Source organism: Poecile atricapillus, chromosome W (genome assembly GCF_030490865.1).
Source record: "Poecile atricapillus isolate bPoeAtr1 chromosome W, bPoeAtr1.hap1, whole genome shotgun sequence".
In the NCBI taxonomy this organism is placed as follows: Eukaryota; Metazoa; Chordata; class Aves; order Passeriformes; family Paridae; genus Poecile; species Poecile atricapillus.
This window is the reverse complement of record NC_081288.1, coordinates 28,697,311-28,715,948: the sequence shown is the minus strand read 5'-3', so window position 1 is coordinate 28,715,948 and position 18,638 is coordinate 28,697,311. Positions and strand designations below refer to the sequence as shown.

Here is an 18,638-nt window from a genome sequence, read left to right as displayed (position 1 = left end):
CAACATCCATTAAGTATATGTGAAAACTGGTGCTATAACAGAAGCTCCTTCAATTGTTATCATCATAAATTCTAAGAGCCAAATTAAATGAGAAGCAATTACACTGTTGTGTGAAAAATCTGACTACTACAGAACATATCCAAGCAGGAATAACTGGTACAGCCCTTGATCTGAAATACAGGTGACAATGGTATCTGTACTAGTTAGAAGTCAAAAGGAAAAAGAGTAATTGTGAGTGACCTATATAGAGAATGCTCATGTGAAGACACTGAGCAGAAGGAGGAAAAACTGGCTCTTGCCACAGTTCCCTAATGGTGAAGTTGATGACATAATTGCTTCAACTTAAAATACACAGTCAGTATATTTACTCAACAAAGCTATAATACAATTCTAGGTCAAACTAAAATCTGTGGTTCATAGAATAAAATTAAATTCCAGGTATATAAGTATCATATCTCCCAAAGGAACTCAGGCAGTAAATCAGCCTACAAATTACCTGTTACCAGCACTGAAGCATGAACAAGGAACAACTCTTCCTTGCCCAATGAAGTTCCCACTGTCACTTTGGACAATTAAATATAACAAATATAGTTTCTTTATCTTTAAAACTTCTGCAAGCTGATAATAAATTGTTCTCAGCTGAAAACAAACACTTTGGTCACAAACTAACCAATAGCTTTGGTCCTGTTACACTGACAGCTAAAATTAAATCCTTACGCAAGCCTGTGGATTCCATCCGCGAAGCTGTGTTTACTGTATCTCCAAACAAACAGTAACGAGGCATTTTTATTCCAACCACACCAGCTGCACATGGACCTAGAAATGGGATGTAAAGAGATAAAAAGGGTGAATCAAGGTACTTGATTTATTTGGTGGGTGTCACACTGTTGAGAAGCAGTGCAGTGCCTGGGGGAACTCTGCATTCCTCACCAATGACAATACTTTCTACCTCACTTCCCACAGTATCTTGTGGTCTCTCACTACAAACCAAGCCTAGCTGTTATTCTTGAATTATCCAGTAGGATCATAAAAAGGACACAGCTGCACAGTGTTAATTGTATTTATGCACAATTTCTGTGCAGAAAAAATGAAGTACATTTATTAACTGTCAGGTTTGGAAGCAAGAGAAAAATAGAATAAGCTTCATTATGCAAGGGTGAATACTGGTGCCTCAAGAGGTTTCCCAGTGCCTCAGTCACTGATGTGCCTCAGTTCTCTGATGCGTTCCTCCCCTGGCAGCTGGGGTTGAGGGGGTTGAGGAATTTCCCAAAGTTGTTGCACTATCTGAAGTTCCCCTTTGACAAAAGGTATTTTTGTAGATAAATTAAAACATTAAGTCTGACACACAGACTCAACAAAAGTTTTGCCTCCAAAATCAAAAAATACAGGCTTGCATTTTTTGCCTAGATAAGCATAGCTGGCCATGACTGATTTAAACTTCAATCAGAGAGAAATAATCTGTGAAGGCTTATTTAATACAACTGGTTTAATCACACCAGGAGCAGTGGCTGTTGCTTATCCTAGCTACTGACTTAGGCTATGAATTAATGGCTATAGGCTATTTCACTACAGCAGGAGAAAAACAGCATCTTATTAACTTCTGTTACTCTTTCTCTATGAACATTTTTTTCAACCTGATTCTTCATGACAAGGGCAATTGTGTATGGTGTATTACCAGATCTTGTATGGGTGTTAATTCTGTGCAAAACCAGGCAACACTGTCACTGTTGATCTAGCACTACTGTGTACCAGAGTGAATTCCAATGCGAATCCAAACAGGCAGCCCTGGCAGATGTCTCAGTTCAAAAGATCCCATGAAGCTGAGGATGTCCAGAGCCATCATGGAGATGTCCACTGCGTGCCGGTTGCCATTCCTCTTTGGTAAACCACTCACCACCATGTAAGCATCACCAATGGTCTCCACCTGTGAAAATAAAATCAGAACTCACTATTTCCATACATAGAAAAGTACATCTTTAGTTAAAAGCAGAAAGGTTTTATCAGATCCTCTTGTTCATGACTAAACATTTCTTCCCCTGAGAGCAGGATTGATTAGTTTTAGGTAGCTGACCCCATTTGGGTGTATGAGTGTTTATAACTATACCCAACACTCCAATTAATGAATGTGTGACCACCTACTGTAGGAAATTTGGTGTAAGTAGGCATAGTGAAAGCATATTTAAATGAAGTAATCCTGACCTGTTTTTCTCTTTTGCTTTGCTCAGAAGGCAGATTCCCAAATCCACCACATCATGCAATTTGATTTGTGTCCACTGGTTGTAAATGAGCAGAAGTACAGAGCTAATCACCTTGTAAACATCATGATGGTCAAGAATGTGGTCAAAGTTCTTGTAGATATCGTTGAGCATATCTACCACCTCCATAGGGGTGCTGTATTTGCAGAGCGTGGTGAAGCCAACAATGTCACTGAAGTAGATAGTGACTTCTTCAAACAGCTCTGGCTCAACCAGGCCAGTCTCCTTCAAAGACTTTACTACTGGCCTGTGGAAACAGAGAAGGCAGGAACACAGATGACTAGTGTTTACTATTAAAGATGTTTTTTCATGCAACCCAGTCACAGTATTGCTTTCTGTGTAGGAAACATTAAACAGTTTGCTGCCATTGTAATCGCATTTTAGATGCTTATAATGCCTTTCAGCCAGAGACCTCAAAGCACTTACTAATGGTAATTAATGCACTACAAACTTTCAAAATCAAAGTGTGAATAGCCATAAGGAAACTGAGACACAGGCAACTGAGCTTCTTGCTTAAGGTCAGAAACAGGGATATTGAGTCAAATTTAAAACTGAAATTCTGAACTTCCTGACATGTAGACCTACATTCTACCCATACAATAAGTAAGAACAGACGTATTTTTCTGTTTTCCCAACACAAAGTAATTTCATTATAATAATTATATAATTATATAATCAACTCATCCTGATTTCAGATGAGGTATCTTAGTCTGGTAATTTATGGAAGAAAAATTCAATGCCATGACAGTCAATGTCTATTCAAGAGGGACCATCTTTTTCTTGCAATCCTAAATCCAGGGATATATCTGTTCCTAGTGGTGATATTAGAAGAGAAGAACTGAAAAAGACCCAGAAAATTATAGATTTTGCAAAATGCTATGCTCCATCTACAATGAAACACTAACAGAGTGGTAGGAACAACAAAGAGTGGAAGGAGACATTAATTCCTTGTTGCACTATCTATACTGCCAGATCATCCAGACCATTCCTGATTTTCCCCAAAACTACTTTTTTTCTTTTTTTTCTTTTTTTTTTTTTTTTTTTTTTTTTTTGAGATGAGTCAAAAATCAATAAGCCAACTACTGAAATACCCTTGAAACTAGTAATGACATACCAGGATAGTTTACTATTCTGAATGTGCGAAATACCAAAATTACTGTTATTACCAGTATTACAATGCCAATAATACTTATCCTACAATACACTGAAGAATCCATCTAACCCAGTGTGACCCTGCCAACCTCAGCCCCTCTCTTGCATTGCTAAAGCCCAGCCTGAAGTTGGACTCTAGTCCTGCTCTTCAGCTGAAGACACTCTTTCTAACCAGCAAGGAACTGGAGCAGAGCAGTGCTCTGTGATGTGGGATCACTGTAGATTTGTGTTCCCTGGGAAGCAGTGAAAGAGAGGCTTGTGCTGGAAAGGGGAATACTGTTCATGAAGAAATGTTGAGCAAGATAATAGCTCCCAATACTATCTTGGCATGAAACTCTACTATAGGGTGGAGAGCTCAGGGATAAGTGCTTCTTCTTTCTTTCCTTGCAGGATTAGATTAGATGGGAAGAAAATAGAGCATAAACATTAATCCTATCCCCTACTCTGCAAGAATTGGGTGTATGTAAATAAAATGCCAGTGAAAATCCTCCTGGCCAGTTACCTTGGAAGTAACATGAAATTAAGCCTGTCTGCTCTGTCTCTCTCTGCTTTGTACAGCTCTGTCCTTTCCTCCACCAGGTGTTCCAGGTTCCGGGAGTAAAGCTGTAGACGCCGGATTAGGGTATCCATGTAGCTTTCATTGGTCTGGCCATGGAAATTACTGTAAATAACAGAATTACACAGGAGTCAAGAAGAAAGACTGAAAGATGTACATTGTTGAGAGAAGCTAAAAGGAGACAAAAAAGCAGCATCAGAAAATTTCTCCAGTGTCTGACTTTCCTGTAGTTAGAATGCAAAGTGCCTCAAGTGCATCATTCTTTTGCTTGCTTGGAGGCCTCACGTAGATGAATTGAAAGTCTGTAATCCACACTTGTCATTTGGAACTGGTAATTCTTAAAGCAGCCTTCAATCACCTAGCCCTGCTAATACTGTCAATTTTAGATTACCTTAGGTAACCCAGGAACATTCATTTGTAAAATGTAACTGAGAAGCTCGGATTCTGAGAGGAAGCTAAAAATAGTAGACAGAAAATTGCACATAGATGGGGACTTCAGGCAGAAGAATAAAGAGAATTTGGGGACATCTGTTTAGAAGACCAAAGAATACAGTGGAACAATGAACAGCCCCAGGGTTAGTTTTACTCACAAAATCCTGCAGACTCAAGCCTACTAACCCCTGGAAGCAGAAGTTTGGTAACATGAGCCACTCAAACCCCTGTTTGTCTGGGCAGCCTGCACTCACCAAAGCAGTCTGAAAGTAATTGGGACCAGGCTGACTGGAAGATTAGTATTGAATCACTCTTACTTTAAACAAATTTTGTATTAGGGATGCATCATCTTAGACCCACATGAGAAGAACACCATATTGCATGTGACAAGAGGCAACCTCTTTGCTTTTGTAGGAAGGAGGCTTAGGAGCTGAACCAGGAGGTCTCTATATTCAGCTGCAGAAAGATTATTCAGCTGATACATTCAATTATGCACAGTACAGCTGTCCTGCCAATGTAAAGTATAAAATGATGCTGTTGGGGTTTGTTGATGGGGAGAGCCTTAAAAACTGGGAAGAAATGTCCCAGGAGAAATGATTAAAAGCTCACAATTTGGTCATTGGAATAATTAATTCAGAACAAATTCTGCAGGAACAATGCAGCATTGTCAGGTGAAAGGCCTGTGTAACCCCACAGGGTTTATCCAGCTATGATCCTTATTATTTTCCCACAACTTTGTACCACCAAAGCCCTGTAATTAACACTTTTTGTGAGTTACAATTCAACATTTCTTGTCAGCTTAATTTGGGACCATCCAAGTTTTCAAATCATCATTCAAACATCTATGTGCATTCATTTACCAAAACTTAAATTATATGAGTCATTATCCAGCTCTTGACTAGAGACAGAGAGGGAATTATTTGATTGGTTTAAATCCCTAATTATCCAGTTTGCTACTTTCACAATGTACCCATTTCAGGTATGGTGATCATCTCACCCTCACCCAGCTAGTACATTGTACACAGGTACTTAACATATGCACATGCTCACCTACTTTTCTGCCAAAGAATAAAAGAGGATCTAAGTGAAGACACTAGGGTTTTCCACCAACTGAATCATAATCACATCAATTTACACACTTAATAATACGAGCTTTCTAATAGAGGAGAAGTTTGGAGCATCTTAAAAAACAAAGCCCCTGCTGCTCACCTGAATATTTTAGCCAGAGTACTTTCAATTTTCTTAAAGTCAGGCCTTTTCTCTGGATCTTCCTCCCAGCAGCTCTTCACTAGTGTATATACCTTCAAACAAAAATTTAAGGAAAAGTCTACCTGAGTAATGGATATAGACAGAGAGTAGTACTAAACAGCACTAGTTCATTAGAGAATTTCTGGTTACTCTTGACTAGCAACATATTAAATTGTGTGACTAACTGTCTGGAACCTATGGTTAGAACACTCATTGCCCACATCTTAACTCTGTGATGACTAGTGACATGATCTTAGCTTGAACTTGCAATACACAAATGAAGGGCAAGTAAATGGATCCATTTACAGATCTGGTGGCAGACTGGTGTCAGACACATTTACTGACATGGTGTTAGATGCTGTGGTAATTATATTTCCAATATCCCATGTTTGGGAATTTTCTGAAAACTGGTGATTCAGCCAAAAAGAATGGGGCTGATTTCTAAATATGTGATTATCTACAATCCAGACATTTTCACCTAAGAAAGAAGCCATAGGGGCTGTATCAGTGGAGAGAGGTATACTTGAGGTGTAATTCATCCCATCTCAAGAATATCTAAAACAGGTCAGAAGAATAACACCATGTAAGTGTCTGTTTCTTTCCAGTGAAATAATTTCCACGAGTTGTATTTCACAATGCTGGTAACAACTATAGAATGCAATTTATTCCCACAAATTAGGGCATTTGGAATGAAATGCATAGCTTTCACCTTCCCATGATCATAGCCTTTAGTTTGGTCAGAACTTCCACCCTTCACCCAGAAAATGGCTTCGTTAATTATTAGCTTACTTCTATCTGTCTTTCTCCCACTGTATCCAAGGTCAGGTCTGGTCGGAAAGGCTTTACTCCTTTGCCACTCTCCACTCTGTAAAGTTTCTCTAGTACACAAAAAAGAACAAAGTTTTAAACAAAAAAGTGTAAGAAGGACATTTATTGTGTATAGCAGTCTATGATGTTACAAGATACTGTACAAACAGAAGCCTTGATGACAGTTCCCTCATTTTGATGTGAGTTTCAAATTTGTAGCTTTTCTAAATATATGGCACAAGACCAAAACAGGTTGGCTTGAAGGCCCCTGAAAGGAAAATGAATGGAAATATACATGAGTATTTACTGGTCACAGTAGACACGGTTATGGCATCTTCCCAAATGAATGTTGGGCATTATTAGTGTGCCTCTCAGCATGAAGCATAATTATACTAAAAAACTATGTAAAAAGCCCATTGCAACTTGATCAAAAGTGTGGAGACATACACCACTCATTAGAGCAGTTCAAATCATCCTGCAGATGCTTAACTTCCTTAAAATTAAGCTATTAATATAAATGGGTTAAAAGCATTGCATTTGTTAACTCGTTTGTACTCCTAGTCATTAAATCCATTCTATGAAAATTAGCTGGACTCTGAACACATCAAAATCAGGCTGCATTTGCACAATTCAATTTAAGCACAGTAAGAGAGATCTAAAGCAAAAACATCTTCCTTTGTCTTTCTCCTGCAGACTTCAAGAATTCCAGGGGAAGGGGGATGTTTAAAAAAGAGAAGTAATTTTTTACCTCTGGAGTAAAGGGAAATTGAAAGGGATCTATGAATCAGAACAGATTATTTATTAATAAAGTATTAATTAATATTATTACATTTGGGATAAAATTTTACTGAAAGAAGTGTATTATGACACAAGGAAGGTTTGTAATTGCACTGGTCTAGGGCAGCTACAGATGCCTAAACATGCCCAATGTGCATGATCACCCCAAAATGATACAGCAGCTTTCAACTTTTTGGTACAGAAATTACAGACTAGAGAAGGAGCAGGAAACTTAAGTCTCTCAAATGCTATGGAGTGGAGAAACTGTTGAGAAGTCCTCTGTGGGCTAAGAGACAGGAAAGTCTGTGTAGGGCTCAGGTATGCAGGAGGAATGTGTTGGATTTCCATGCTTGGACACACATCTGAGAGAGGAAGTAAAAGCAGCTATTAGCAGTACTGCAATTAGTCAGTGGCAGAAAGTAGTGAAACAAGGAGGCAGCTTGAATTGAGCATTGGTACGTGGCAAGATTTCACAGTCTTGAGCTGTGAATGAGGTGTTCCTGCAGAAGAGTGGAGTAACCAGATGGGGAACAGCTTCTTGCAGAGATGTCAGTGAAGAGGACTATGACCTACTTACTTCTACACAAGAGAAATCCAGTTCTGTGTACCTGTCATAGGACTTCTTTCTCATTAGCACCAATATTGTTGTACATTATTGATACATATTTTCATGTTGAGAAAATTGGCTCACTGAGTAACTGAAAGTAGAGTTTATTTTTTCTAAGTTGGTGGGTGGAGCTCAGGTATGGAGCTTTTTAAATAAATCTTTTAAAGTCTGAACACAGTCCTTGCTGCTGTCATTTAAACCTGGAGAAGCAGTTTTATCAGTTGTCCTGAAATATCAATATCATGTCTTCTAATTTGCAGAGACTAACTTCTGGTAGCCTAGCCATTGAAAGAGTTTCTCTTGTGACGTAAAAACCAAATTAATCTAATATGCAACAGGGACATTTCTTTGTCCATTACTACTGACCCTAATTTGGTACTTTTCCCCCTCTTTTTATCTTGGATATTTGTAAATTAATGGTTACCCCAAGTTTGAGCTACTGTCTTCCTAAGTTAGATAATGCCGCAAACAAAATGCTGAAGTGTTTGAGTAAGTATGGTTCACTGTCCTGCTCATCTTGGCTAATAAATGAATCAGGCATTTAAATGAGGAGCCACTTCAGCAACATGTAATAAAACTAATTCCTTTCTGTTACATGAAATTTGATGAACTAATGAACACCTTTTACTCAACTTGCATCATCGAAAGTCAAGAATAATACCAGAAGCCATTAGACCAGCAATATGTATCTTAGACATCTAATAATGCTTTTATGGAAAAAAGTTTTGTGGAGAAAAAAAATCTCCTCACTGGATGGGAAATGTAAAATTTCAGCAGAAATTTACAAAGCAGATTATTTTTTGAAATTACAGCAGACCCAGATTTACCAAACAGATTTCAAGCCCAGTAAATTTATTGTTGTCTTACCTCACATGCTAATATGTAACCATCTCCAGCAACATCACTTAGGTGCTGTTAGGTACCTAGCTTAGGTGCTACAAATTCTTTAAATTGCATGGATTAACCTCACACTGTTTGAAAGGGACAGTCTTTCCAAAAGGACAGAATATAGTGTTAAGATACAGGTCAAAGATAAAACAAGGAACCAGGTTCTGACTATGACAGGCAGGGTCAAACACGGAGCAGTGAGGTTGCCACCACATCTCAGAAAAGCCAAGAAGCACTATGTCTGAAGTTAACTTAATAACCATTAACACAACACAGAAAGACTGCAATTGCTCAACAAGCTGTTAAAAGAATGTACTTTGCTATGGATTTGCTTTACAATTAAAATGAGCAAGGTAGGGCATTGCACTTTCCTTTATCCATGTTGGCAATATTTGTAAAATTCTTGCATTCATAAGGATTGCGCCTGCCTTTTCTGAAGAAATAGGAATAGAAAGACTTTATTTTTTCTATCTTTTATTAAGCAGGGAATCCTGAACAGTTTGGTCTAAGGGGAAGAGCCATTTCTAATCTCATTTAGATCTACCTTTATATTACAGAGTTGGTGATGTCAAAAACAGTGTTTCCCCAAATACGAACACAGATTTGTGATAATGTAGGATGATGACTATGAAATTATTCTCAAATGTGACTCAGTAAAAGAGCTATTAGGCTGTCGAGCTGCTGCTCTAGATGTTTTAACAAATGTGAGGCAGATCTAAGAGAATGACTCAGAGGTAAAGGCAATGTCTAAATTTGTTGTTAGTAACTGTTGTTAGTCACTAGGAAAATCCTAAACCCACACGTTTCTCTGTGAGTTCTAGTACATAATAATTGGGGTTGGGATTGACTGGGCTGGATAGGAGTGAACAGTGTTCCGATTTTAGCTAGGGTAGTTAATTTCTTCTCAGAAACTGTTAGCATGTTGTGTTTTGAATTTGGAATAAGAACGGTGTTGATAACACACTGTTGATTTGGTATTTTGCTAAGATGTGTTTATCCTAAATCAAGGATTGTTTTTTTTTTTGTTTTTTTGGTTTTTTGTTTTTTTTTTTTAATTTATCTCAGGTCCTCTGCCACTGAGGGGATACACAAAAGAAACTGGGAGAGAGCATAGCTGGGACAGGTGACCCAGACTGACCAAAGTGATATTCCACACCAAAGAACATCATGCCTGGCATATAAACTGGGGGAAGTTGCCTGGAAGGGAGGATTATCTGTGTTCAGGAAGGGGAGTCTGGTATTGGTCAGCAGGTACTGAGCACTTTCTTTATTCATCACTTGTTTTTCCCTTTTTACTACCATTATTACTACAATTTATCATTAATATTGTATTTTACTTTATTTTCAATTGTTTAACTGTTCCTATCTCAACCTATGTTTTACTTTGATTCTCCTCCTCATTCTAGCAGGGAGAAGGATGGTAGTGAGGGGGAGTTGAGCAAGCGGCTGCATGGTGCTTAATTCCCAGCTGGTCTTAAAACCACAACAGTCACTCAAAAACAACGTCACAAAATGCACAATACGGGGTTTAATAGATGCACTACAGGAGGAGATGATTTTTCTGACAGAAGTTAAATTGCTAAAGTTAATTATAACCAGCTTGAATGAAGTCTGAATTGCCAGTTTTAAATGCCAACTGTTCTTGTGTCACACAGCTGAGTTTTTGTTGTTCTGTGTCGACAATGCTGATTTATGCTGCCTAAAATAAATGGCATATTACTTGTTGTTTACAAGTTAAAATAGAAAAACATTTGAGGCCTTTAAATGTTACAGTAAGTTTGGACAGCATTGTCTAATGTTAACTTCTGTAATGCTCTGCTCTAGTTGAAAAGGGAAGAGAAAGGGCAAGAAAACTCAATACAAACTTTATTTACAAAAGAAGTAGGGATGCTTGCCCCCACATTGAGATTCTTCAAACAGGCTCTTCATTCACCACTCAGAGAAAGGAGCAGCTGTTCAAGCAGTTATCAGAGACAGTGCCTTTCACAAAACATGGAGAATAGGCCAGTTACAGCTACAACCATCCCAGAAGGCTGCAATAGAGAAGTCTGTGGAATTACCTCTGTTGTCCCGGCAGTGTCCAGTGTAGAACGTCTCTCTGCGTAGGATGATTTCTTGGGCAATGATCCCATAGCTGTATACATCACCCTTCTGAGATACATCAGCATGCCGCAGATGTTCAGGAGCTGTCCACAGGTCTGAAGATCCAGATGGCAATGTGGGACAATGTAAAGAGGAGAAAAATAATTGCAAAAAGGGTGATCCTTCTCACACCATCCACTGGCTATAATGACATTTCCTTTTACTCTTTTCATATCCAATCCAGAGCCCACTAGTATTGTACTTCCTAGTTTAGCATTTGTCTTGAGAAGCTGACATCAATACAGGTTAGATAAACCTCTGATGTAGTTTTCAATTTTCTGGGATTTGCTGACCCTGCTACTTTCCACCATAGATGCAGACTCCTAGTCATTCAAAAAAGTTATGTTTATTGGCAATGAACTTGCTTTTCTTAGCTATGTTTCACAGACTTCTTAGAAATAGCCTCCGTATCTAGATAAGACCGAGGAATGCCAGTGCTATAATAAAAAAAAACCCTGAGCCATAAATTATTCAGCTAGGAGATGCAAGGAGTTTTTTGTACACAATGTCTGATAAGAAGACTGCAATATTTCCCAATGGCCTTGATATCATGAGGCTATTGAAATAATTCTCAAGTGCTTTTGAGCCTGACATAGTATTACCTGCTCATAACTACTTGATTTCTACAGAAATTATTAATCTGTATTTCTAGTGCAATGGGCACCATTGTATCTCAGAACCAGAATGCTGCCATGGTACAACAGCTGTGACATGCTGATGACATACCATAACAGTGACCTGAACACAGTGACCCTGAAGACAGTGTTATGATATTAGGCTGTAACATCCAGCCACAATCAATCTGTTGATCTCTTGTGAAACAGTGAGTTTTCTTCAAGGACATAGACTGAGTAGCCAGAGATTTTGAGGCTGCTTACAAGCAATAAAAAAAGATTATTACAATGTAATAATAATAATACAAAATTAAATTTAAAAATTGCAAAATATTAAAATTGTAAAATGAAGAATGAATAGAACATTTATGTTCAGTGCACTTTTCTTAGGCATTTTTTATATTCTTATTGCTACTCTTGAGTATGTTTGTGTCTGAATGTAAAAAGTTTCTCCAAATCAGTTGCAACCAGTTTGTTTTCAAGTCATATGCTGCAGTTACAGCACAGTGCTGTCCTTATTATACTCCAAGCTCTACTCTACAGATTAATATGACATGCTTTCAGGTGGACTCATCTTTTCACTCCAGATCAAGTAAGAAGGAAAAGCTGAGTAGAAAGGAGTGTTCTATTTTACAGAAATATTCTATGAATTTGAGGTGAATAGAAAATGTGAAGAAAAGCTATTAATATTATTCCAATCTGGTTGAGCATATATTACTAAATTCCAAACTAAGGCATAAGAAACAGAGTTATCATCACGTATCAATACAGATTTCTTCAAGGATTATCAGAGTCATGCGTGTTAATGTTAATGATATCACAGAGCACTGTGGTAACACATGTATCTAATCAATTACAAGATTTATGGTAAATAAATTCTTCACACAATTTCAGTACTACTGCTGAAAAGGGCTGTTTGCATGAAGGACTTGGATACTGAAAATGTTTCTTACATCTCAATCCCAGGTGAAATCTGTTTTCTAAACTAGAAGTTAAATATTCATCTTTCCTTCCTTCTCACGCTGCCTAATTTCTTTCACTACCTGCTAGTAATTCTTTCATTGTACTATTTAAGTTAAAACAATATAATGGTTGCTATAATATGAAGCAAAGTTACATTGTTTTGTTCTGTATATAAGATGTAATTAGACCCTACTGGTCTATGAAGATAAGAAAATTTCACTGTGTTGGAAACCGTGAAGGAGAGTCCAGTTGGGCATTTTTTTACCTTTCCTTGGAGGCAGAATTGAATTACAGCCAAAATCAGTGATCTTTACTACCATGCGATTGTCTACTACACAGTTTGTGGATTTGAGTCGACCATGGACTTCAGTTTTGCTTGAGTGCAGGTAAGACATCCCCTGTGGTTGAGAATAAAAGAGAAAGAAAGCACAACACGTGAGACACTCAGATGTTACCAGACTCAACAAGAATGCAAATATTAGCATAATATCTGCGCACGTAATTAGATGGACTTCATCTGCAATGGATATGCATAAATCACAGTTCCCTTTCATATTATTATTTTACAAAGGAGACTTTCCAAGGTCATAGGAACAGTCAATGTTGAGAAATGAGGAAGTGGGTCTTGCCATAGGAGGCCATCCTTCCTCTTAATTAACAACAGTCTGACATAGCATCCTGGTTTTAGCAATATCAGAACATAAGTAATAAGGGAAATGTATTTCCTCCCACAAAAGTTTACAATTTCACTTGCAATAAATGTTTTTGGGTAAATTTAATATAGATTTCTTGGAATGTCACACAAAGAAGTGTTTCCAACTACACGTTTATCCAACAGACACAAGAGGTGTGAAAGGAATTGATACTTATGTCTGTATCTTCTTTGAAGATCACTATACACCAGAGACTTTATTTGAAACATTGCAGCAGATCCTCTAACTGCAAAGCAGAGCGCTCCAGAACAGTCAATGCAGAGAGTGTCAGATGATGCACTAGGGTTTAGATCAGACAGAGAATCAGACTAGACAGTCATAAAGGTCTCTGCTGACCTGACTGTTTATGGTTTTCTCTGTACAAGTCAATACATACCAGCTATCCATGAGCTAAACTTGAAGCTAGCATGAGGCCTGGACAATGCAGTTTCATCTCTATTTCCTGAGATTCAGACTCCTGACTCACAACACACACAGGCATACAGAGGAGTGCAGCTTGCCCCTTTTTACTCATTGCCTCTGAAATTATCTGATTTAGTCCAATACACTCAAATACAGTGCAATACATGAGAAGGGGATGGCACGGAGGCACAGCAGGAAAGAACATGATTAAGTGGGTGTCAGCTGAAGAAGGGAATAGATATGCTAATTTGTACCTCTTGCTATTATTTATTCTGTTTCATCTCACTCTTCTGAACTACTTCAACTCACACCTATTTATAACCTACTGTTGGTTGTTTTCCTTCCTATGGTCCTCTTTTCTTCGTGCTCAGTATATGAAGTGCAATCTATATCTGGTGGAAGCTAGAACATGCATGTCATATCTGTTTAGCTTCTTTGAATGATTTTCCACTTAGACTCCTACATGTAAAGCTCATCCTTTTGTATAATTGGTAGACAGAATCTCATCAGGCCCTTGTGGTCATGAATATACTCTATGACATGCTGGGTTTTCTTTCCAAATACTGGGCTACCCATAACTGAGAATGGATCAGCAAATGCTACAAAAGATCACTGAGATATGAGCTGAGTTTGGGCAGAGCAGATGTATGTCTGAGACCCAAACAGCCTGCAAAAGATGCAATCTCTGGAGAATGTTGTTGGACTGGTTATCCTGGACCTATTTAGACCATGCCAAATTTACAGAGTTATCTGCACACTATACCCAAGGAACACATTTCTTGATTGCTTTTTGCATGCAGCCCTGATGATTCTACCCAGGATGTTTTGCCTGCTTTAGGCTCTATTTCCTCCAGCAGCACCTTCTTCCAGCTCCTGCTTTCATTAGCCACAAAATATTCCCATTACTGCAGCAGAATTCCCAATTAGTATCAGCATCAAATGACAGACAAAGGTAATTTAGATTTCCTTACCCAAAGGCTTTCTTGTTAACAATTTCTGGAGGCAAAGGTCTTATAGATGTAACTGATAAAATTTTCTCTTTCCTCCCCACTATTCTGTGCACCTACCTGAAAACACAGAACCTATTAAAAACCCACAATGTGATTTTCAAAATTCATCATGACTTTCAATACAATAGTTCCAAGTATTTGTGCATTCTTGTAACCTTTGCTCTGAAGCTCTGAAGCTTTAGTTCTAACTGGCAAATCTTTTCCTGGCACAATGCAAGAATATTACAATCCCTTGCACAATATCCTGCAGCAGCCACTTATTTAATAGAGTTGGAATGACAGTGTATGCACTAATAACTACAAGGCTTGATTACTGCAGTTCCCTCTCAGCAGACCTTTCATCAGAGATCTTTGGTCACATGGCCAAATCCATGTAGCTACAAGGTGGTCCCATCAATCCTAGAGGCAGCTATGATAGCAAAAAAGCAAGAAAAGGCAGAGGAAGGGGAGGAAGTAGAGTAGATTTCAGGCTTCTTCTTTGGCTTTTCAATAGTCTCTATTGACCTAGAGACCGCTCCAAGAATAGTCATCATTTGGCTGTTTGCACCAGGGAATACAAGTGACCCAATCTCTGTTCAGAGACACATGCAGCAAGCATAGTATGAGGACTGTTTGGGCCATGGTAAAAGCAGAGTGTACAAAAGTGATGGTGTGGAGAGGGAGAAGTATCTCAAAAGGAAGGCAAAGGAACTGCTGCACCAGGTCATAGGTATTTTAACAGCCTGGAGAGCTGCGTCTGGACTTGAAAAGGATAGATAATGAGATGAGAGGAACTGGAATTGAGAGGCCATGAAATGGCTTATTTAAAAACAGAAGTCATTCAAGTAAATATAGATATGGTGCTTGGAGGTTTAGAAGATAAGGTTTGGAAAAAGCAATACAAAGATTTCATGGAAACGTGTAGGTCCCAGAAGCTTCACCAAAGTATCAAGTCAAGGAGTAGGAGAGGTTGGCAGATCACCCAAATGACAGTAACTTTCCTGTTGTTCCTAGGTTTCATGAAGTTTTCATGAAGAGTTTGTGAACCATCCCTACTAACACAACTAATAGTGCTCAGGAGCCATTCCACGTAACAGATGCTGTGTGCTGATCCATACTCAGATACCTGTCCCTTGTACCAATGGTTCAGCAAATGACTGGCTGTGAAGTCTCAATTCATTCAGAGGGACTGGGATTTCTTTTTCCTCATAAAAGGAGATAGTACTAATCCTTATTTTCTAAGGAAACATTTGAAGGTGAACTGCAAAGAGTTAAAAAATACCCTGGGTTTTGATATGTTTTAAGGAGGAAGGGAAACTCCTCTGCTGCTATTTAAAATGAAACTTTACCTGAATGTTAGCTGAACTTGAAAGTCATTAACAAGGCCAACAAACTGTGACAATTTGGATTTAAGGGGGCTTTAATAAAGCACAAGATTTTCAATATCTCTTTAGAACAGACACAGTGGAGTCATTCATCATGGAGAACAAATCCAAACTGGTGCATATAAGGAAAACAGGAAGACCATCCAACTGCAAACCAGATAGGAAGAGCAGCTGAGCACTAGCAAAAAGACAGAAGGGATTCTCTACATTATCTGTAGAGGTATAATGAATTATTACACCAATGAATTACAAAGGGTCCTTACCTATTAGCTAAACAGTTACAAGTCTCTAATGTAGAACAGAATTTCCTTTACTGTGCATATTGATTTTTCCTACCACAAGGACCTAAAAATCAAAGGTCTGTTGAAAGCTACTGAAAACCAGCCTTTGTTTCTGTACAAGATTAACTTTTTTCCTCTCAAACTGCTTGAAATGGATAGCTGTAGTGAGAAACTAGAGTTTCTCATTCTAGTGAGAAAATCAGGAAGGTATATAAACTGTTTAGAAAAAGTTGATCCCATCTCTGGATATATATTAGAATAATTCTATGATTTGAAAAAATATAGTTTTTCTCTGTATGCTTTACCTGAGGCCACAAAGCAGTGTTTTGCAGAGCTTGTGACTGCACTGGTCAGCAGATTGTAGCCCTGTGGTCTTTGAGCCACATTTCTTTGGGGTATACTTCATTTGTTTATTTATAAATAGTCCAAATCCAGTTCTGGCCCCTATCTCCTCCTTCAGTCTGAAAGCCACTGGCTTCTCCTGCCTCGGATACCTGTCCCCAGAGGAGAAAAGACTGGGAGGGCATACAGCTCTAGGAAAGAAGAACACCTTGAGAGCTACACTCTTCAGAGAATCAGTTTTGTGAGACAGGACAGGTTGATTTACATTGCAGTCAGCAGTCCACTTACCTTGGCAATATCATACATGACTGAGATTTTAAATTCCCAGTCCATGAACGTGCCATCAGGGTAGGATATTTTATCATTTAAAACATCCTGTCAAGAGAAGAAAAGTTTTTCAGGGAAAAAGCAGACGATGAGATATGGGTATACAAATTTCAACCAGCAACTTTGTTCTTTATAGAGAGTACATGCACTAGACCTGAAGCTGACTCAAAAAATAGGGAATATTAAATATATATTAAGTTTACACAGAGCTAGAAAAGTAGGGACTACAGAAAAGAGGGGTTTCTGCAATTAGAAATAGGTTTTGAATTTGGTCCTCAAAACAAGTCTTTAATAACACAAAGTAGCTCATAGTTAAACAAATGGTCAAGTTCTGCAAGAAGAAGGGAGAGGATTTTCCATGGTCGGTGCTCAAAGTCCATTTCCTACCAATTTACTCCTAGCTTTACAAGTTCAAAATAAACTGTTGCTTTATCTTTGCCTGACAATCATTTACAGTTCTTTCAGCCATGATGACATCCCTTGACAAAAGTAAACTTCTATGAGTATGCCAGTTTACCAGAAAATAATTTAGAGAGAGAACAATTATTTTGCTGCCTTGCTGTGAGTTTGTTCCAGAGACCACTGCTACTGATGACAGTCTTTGTATGACCACAGAAGCATAGACAATATATGCCCTCAGAAGAGCTGATGATTATCACTTCATGATTGGCACTGAAATAATATTGGTAGTAATAAACCATAAGTCTTTCCATACTTTTGCCAGCATCAATTTACCATTTCTTTTTATAAACAAAAATGAAGGGTTGTTTGCCCTTATAATGCAGAACTTGACATTTTTCTCCCTTACTAATATGGAATATATTCTTTTTTGTGTCCTTGCATACTCTGTGGTACACAAGCACATCAGCAGAGACAAGAGCTACAGCTTGGAAAATGAAGAATAAGTTATATCCTATATGTTTCCTAGGAGACACAATACAAATACTGGCTGTTACTGTGGCCTGGGCCTGTACTTTTCCCTGGCTCCACCCCACCTCACCCTCTTGCTGTTGAGAACCATCAAAGCGAGAGCAGCACCTGGGGAGGGATGGAGAGAACCAAGCAAGGGAGAGGAAACTTAGAAACCTGCCACCACTTGCTCAGTCCATGGCTGCTGCATGAGGGTCAAAGACACAGAGATGGGGATTTCTTTTTTACTTTGAAATTTGATAATTTGGGGGTAGAAGGAGACCTTTAAAATTCTTTACCCGCAGAGAACCTCTTTCACAGTATTCAATCACCCCAAAGATCATGGTGTCTATCTTCACAGTGCCATAGAACTTGGTCAGGTTGTAATAATCAATCTGTAGGAGCTAGAGCAGAGACATTTAATCTGTTTTCAAAAACAATCATTTTTAGTACAGAAACATAGAACTATGGATATTTGTGTGACATAGCTTTTTATCTCAAGGCCTGGTAAGATGTATGAGTTTCCCTTAAATCAGAGTGTACTAAAGCACTGAGTGAAATACTTGAAGACATTTGTCATTCCAGAGCCTTCCGGATTAGGGAGATAAGAGTGGTTGCTGTTGGATACTGCAAGTTAATTCCAGAGCCCACTGTAGTATCTATTACTGCCTCTCTATCAAACCTCCCAGCTGACCAGAATAGCCATTATGAGTGACAGAATGTTGTGAATCAGTCAGTAAATGAGCAAGTAATAAAAATTTAATGATGCTGCACGATATCATGGAGTTTGTCCATTTAAACAGACAACTGTAGTTTACTTTGAGGTATTTTTAGAGTTTATTGAATTCA

The 18,638-nt window shown here is 38.4% G+C and overlaps 1 protein-coding gene and 1 long non-coding RNA gene across 8 annotated transcripts in view; one reads left to right on the top strand and one right to left on the bottom strand.

The window, feature by feature from the left end:
- Positions 1–18,638, bottom strand: part of LOC131592235 (guanylyl cyclase C-like) — a 44,395-nt gene that overhangs the window by 3,394 nt on the left and 22,363 nt on the right. Inside the window, exons 15-24 of the mRNA XM_058863620.1 lie at positions 18,089–18,193; positions 16,842–16,928; positions 12,707–12,839; positions 10,783–10,920; positions 6,433–6,521; positions 5,605–5,696; positions 3,910–4,068; positions 2,310–2,502; positions 1,750–1,924; positions 718–816 (exon numbers count right to left, since the gene is read on the bottom strand). Of these exons, the coding sequence (XP_058719603.1) occupies positions 718–816; positions 1,750–1,924; positions 2,310–2,502; positions 3,910–4,068; positions 5,605–5,696; positions 6,433–6,521; positions 10,783–10,920; positions 12,707–12,839; positions 16,842–16,928; positions 18,089–18,193 (1,270 nt within the window). The remainder of the gene's footprint in view (positions 1–717; positions 817–1,749; positions 1,925–2,309; positions 2,503–3,909; positions 4,069–5,604; positions 5,697–6,432; positions 6,522–10,782; positions 10,921–12,706; positions 12,840–16,841; positions 16,929–18,088; positions 18,194–18,638) is intronic.
- The window catches only part of LOC131592236 (uncharacterized), a 31,823-nt gene that overhangs the window by 5,611 nt on the left and 7,574 nt on the right, over positions 1–18,638 (top strand). For 2 of the 7 annotated variants that reach the window (XR_009280539.1, XR_009280538.1), the window contains exons 3-4: positions 9,788–9,973; positions 12,618–12,827. This is a non-coding gene — a long non-coding RNA (uncharacterized LOC131592236). Of the gene's footprint in view, positions 1–9,787; positions 9,974–12,372; positions 12,445–12,617; positions 12,828–15,999; positions 16,222–18,638 lie in introns of those variants that run through there. The other 5 variants (XR_009280541.1, XR_009280542.1, XR_009280540.1 and 2 more) reach the window with 5 other exon arrangements.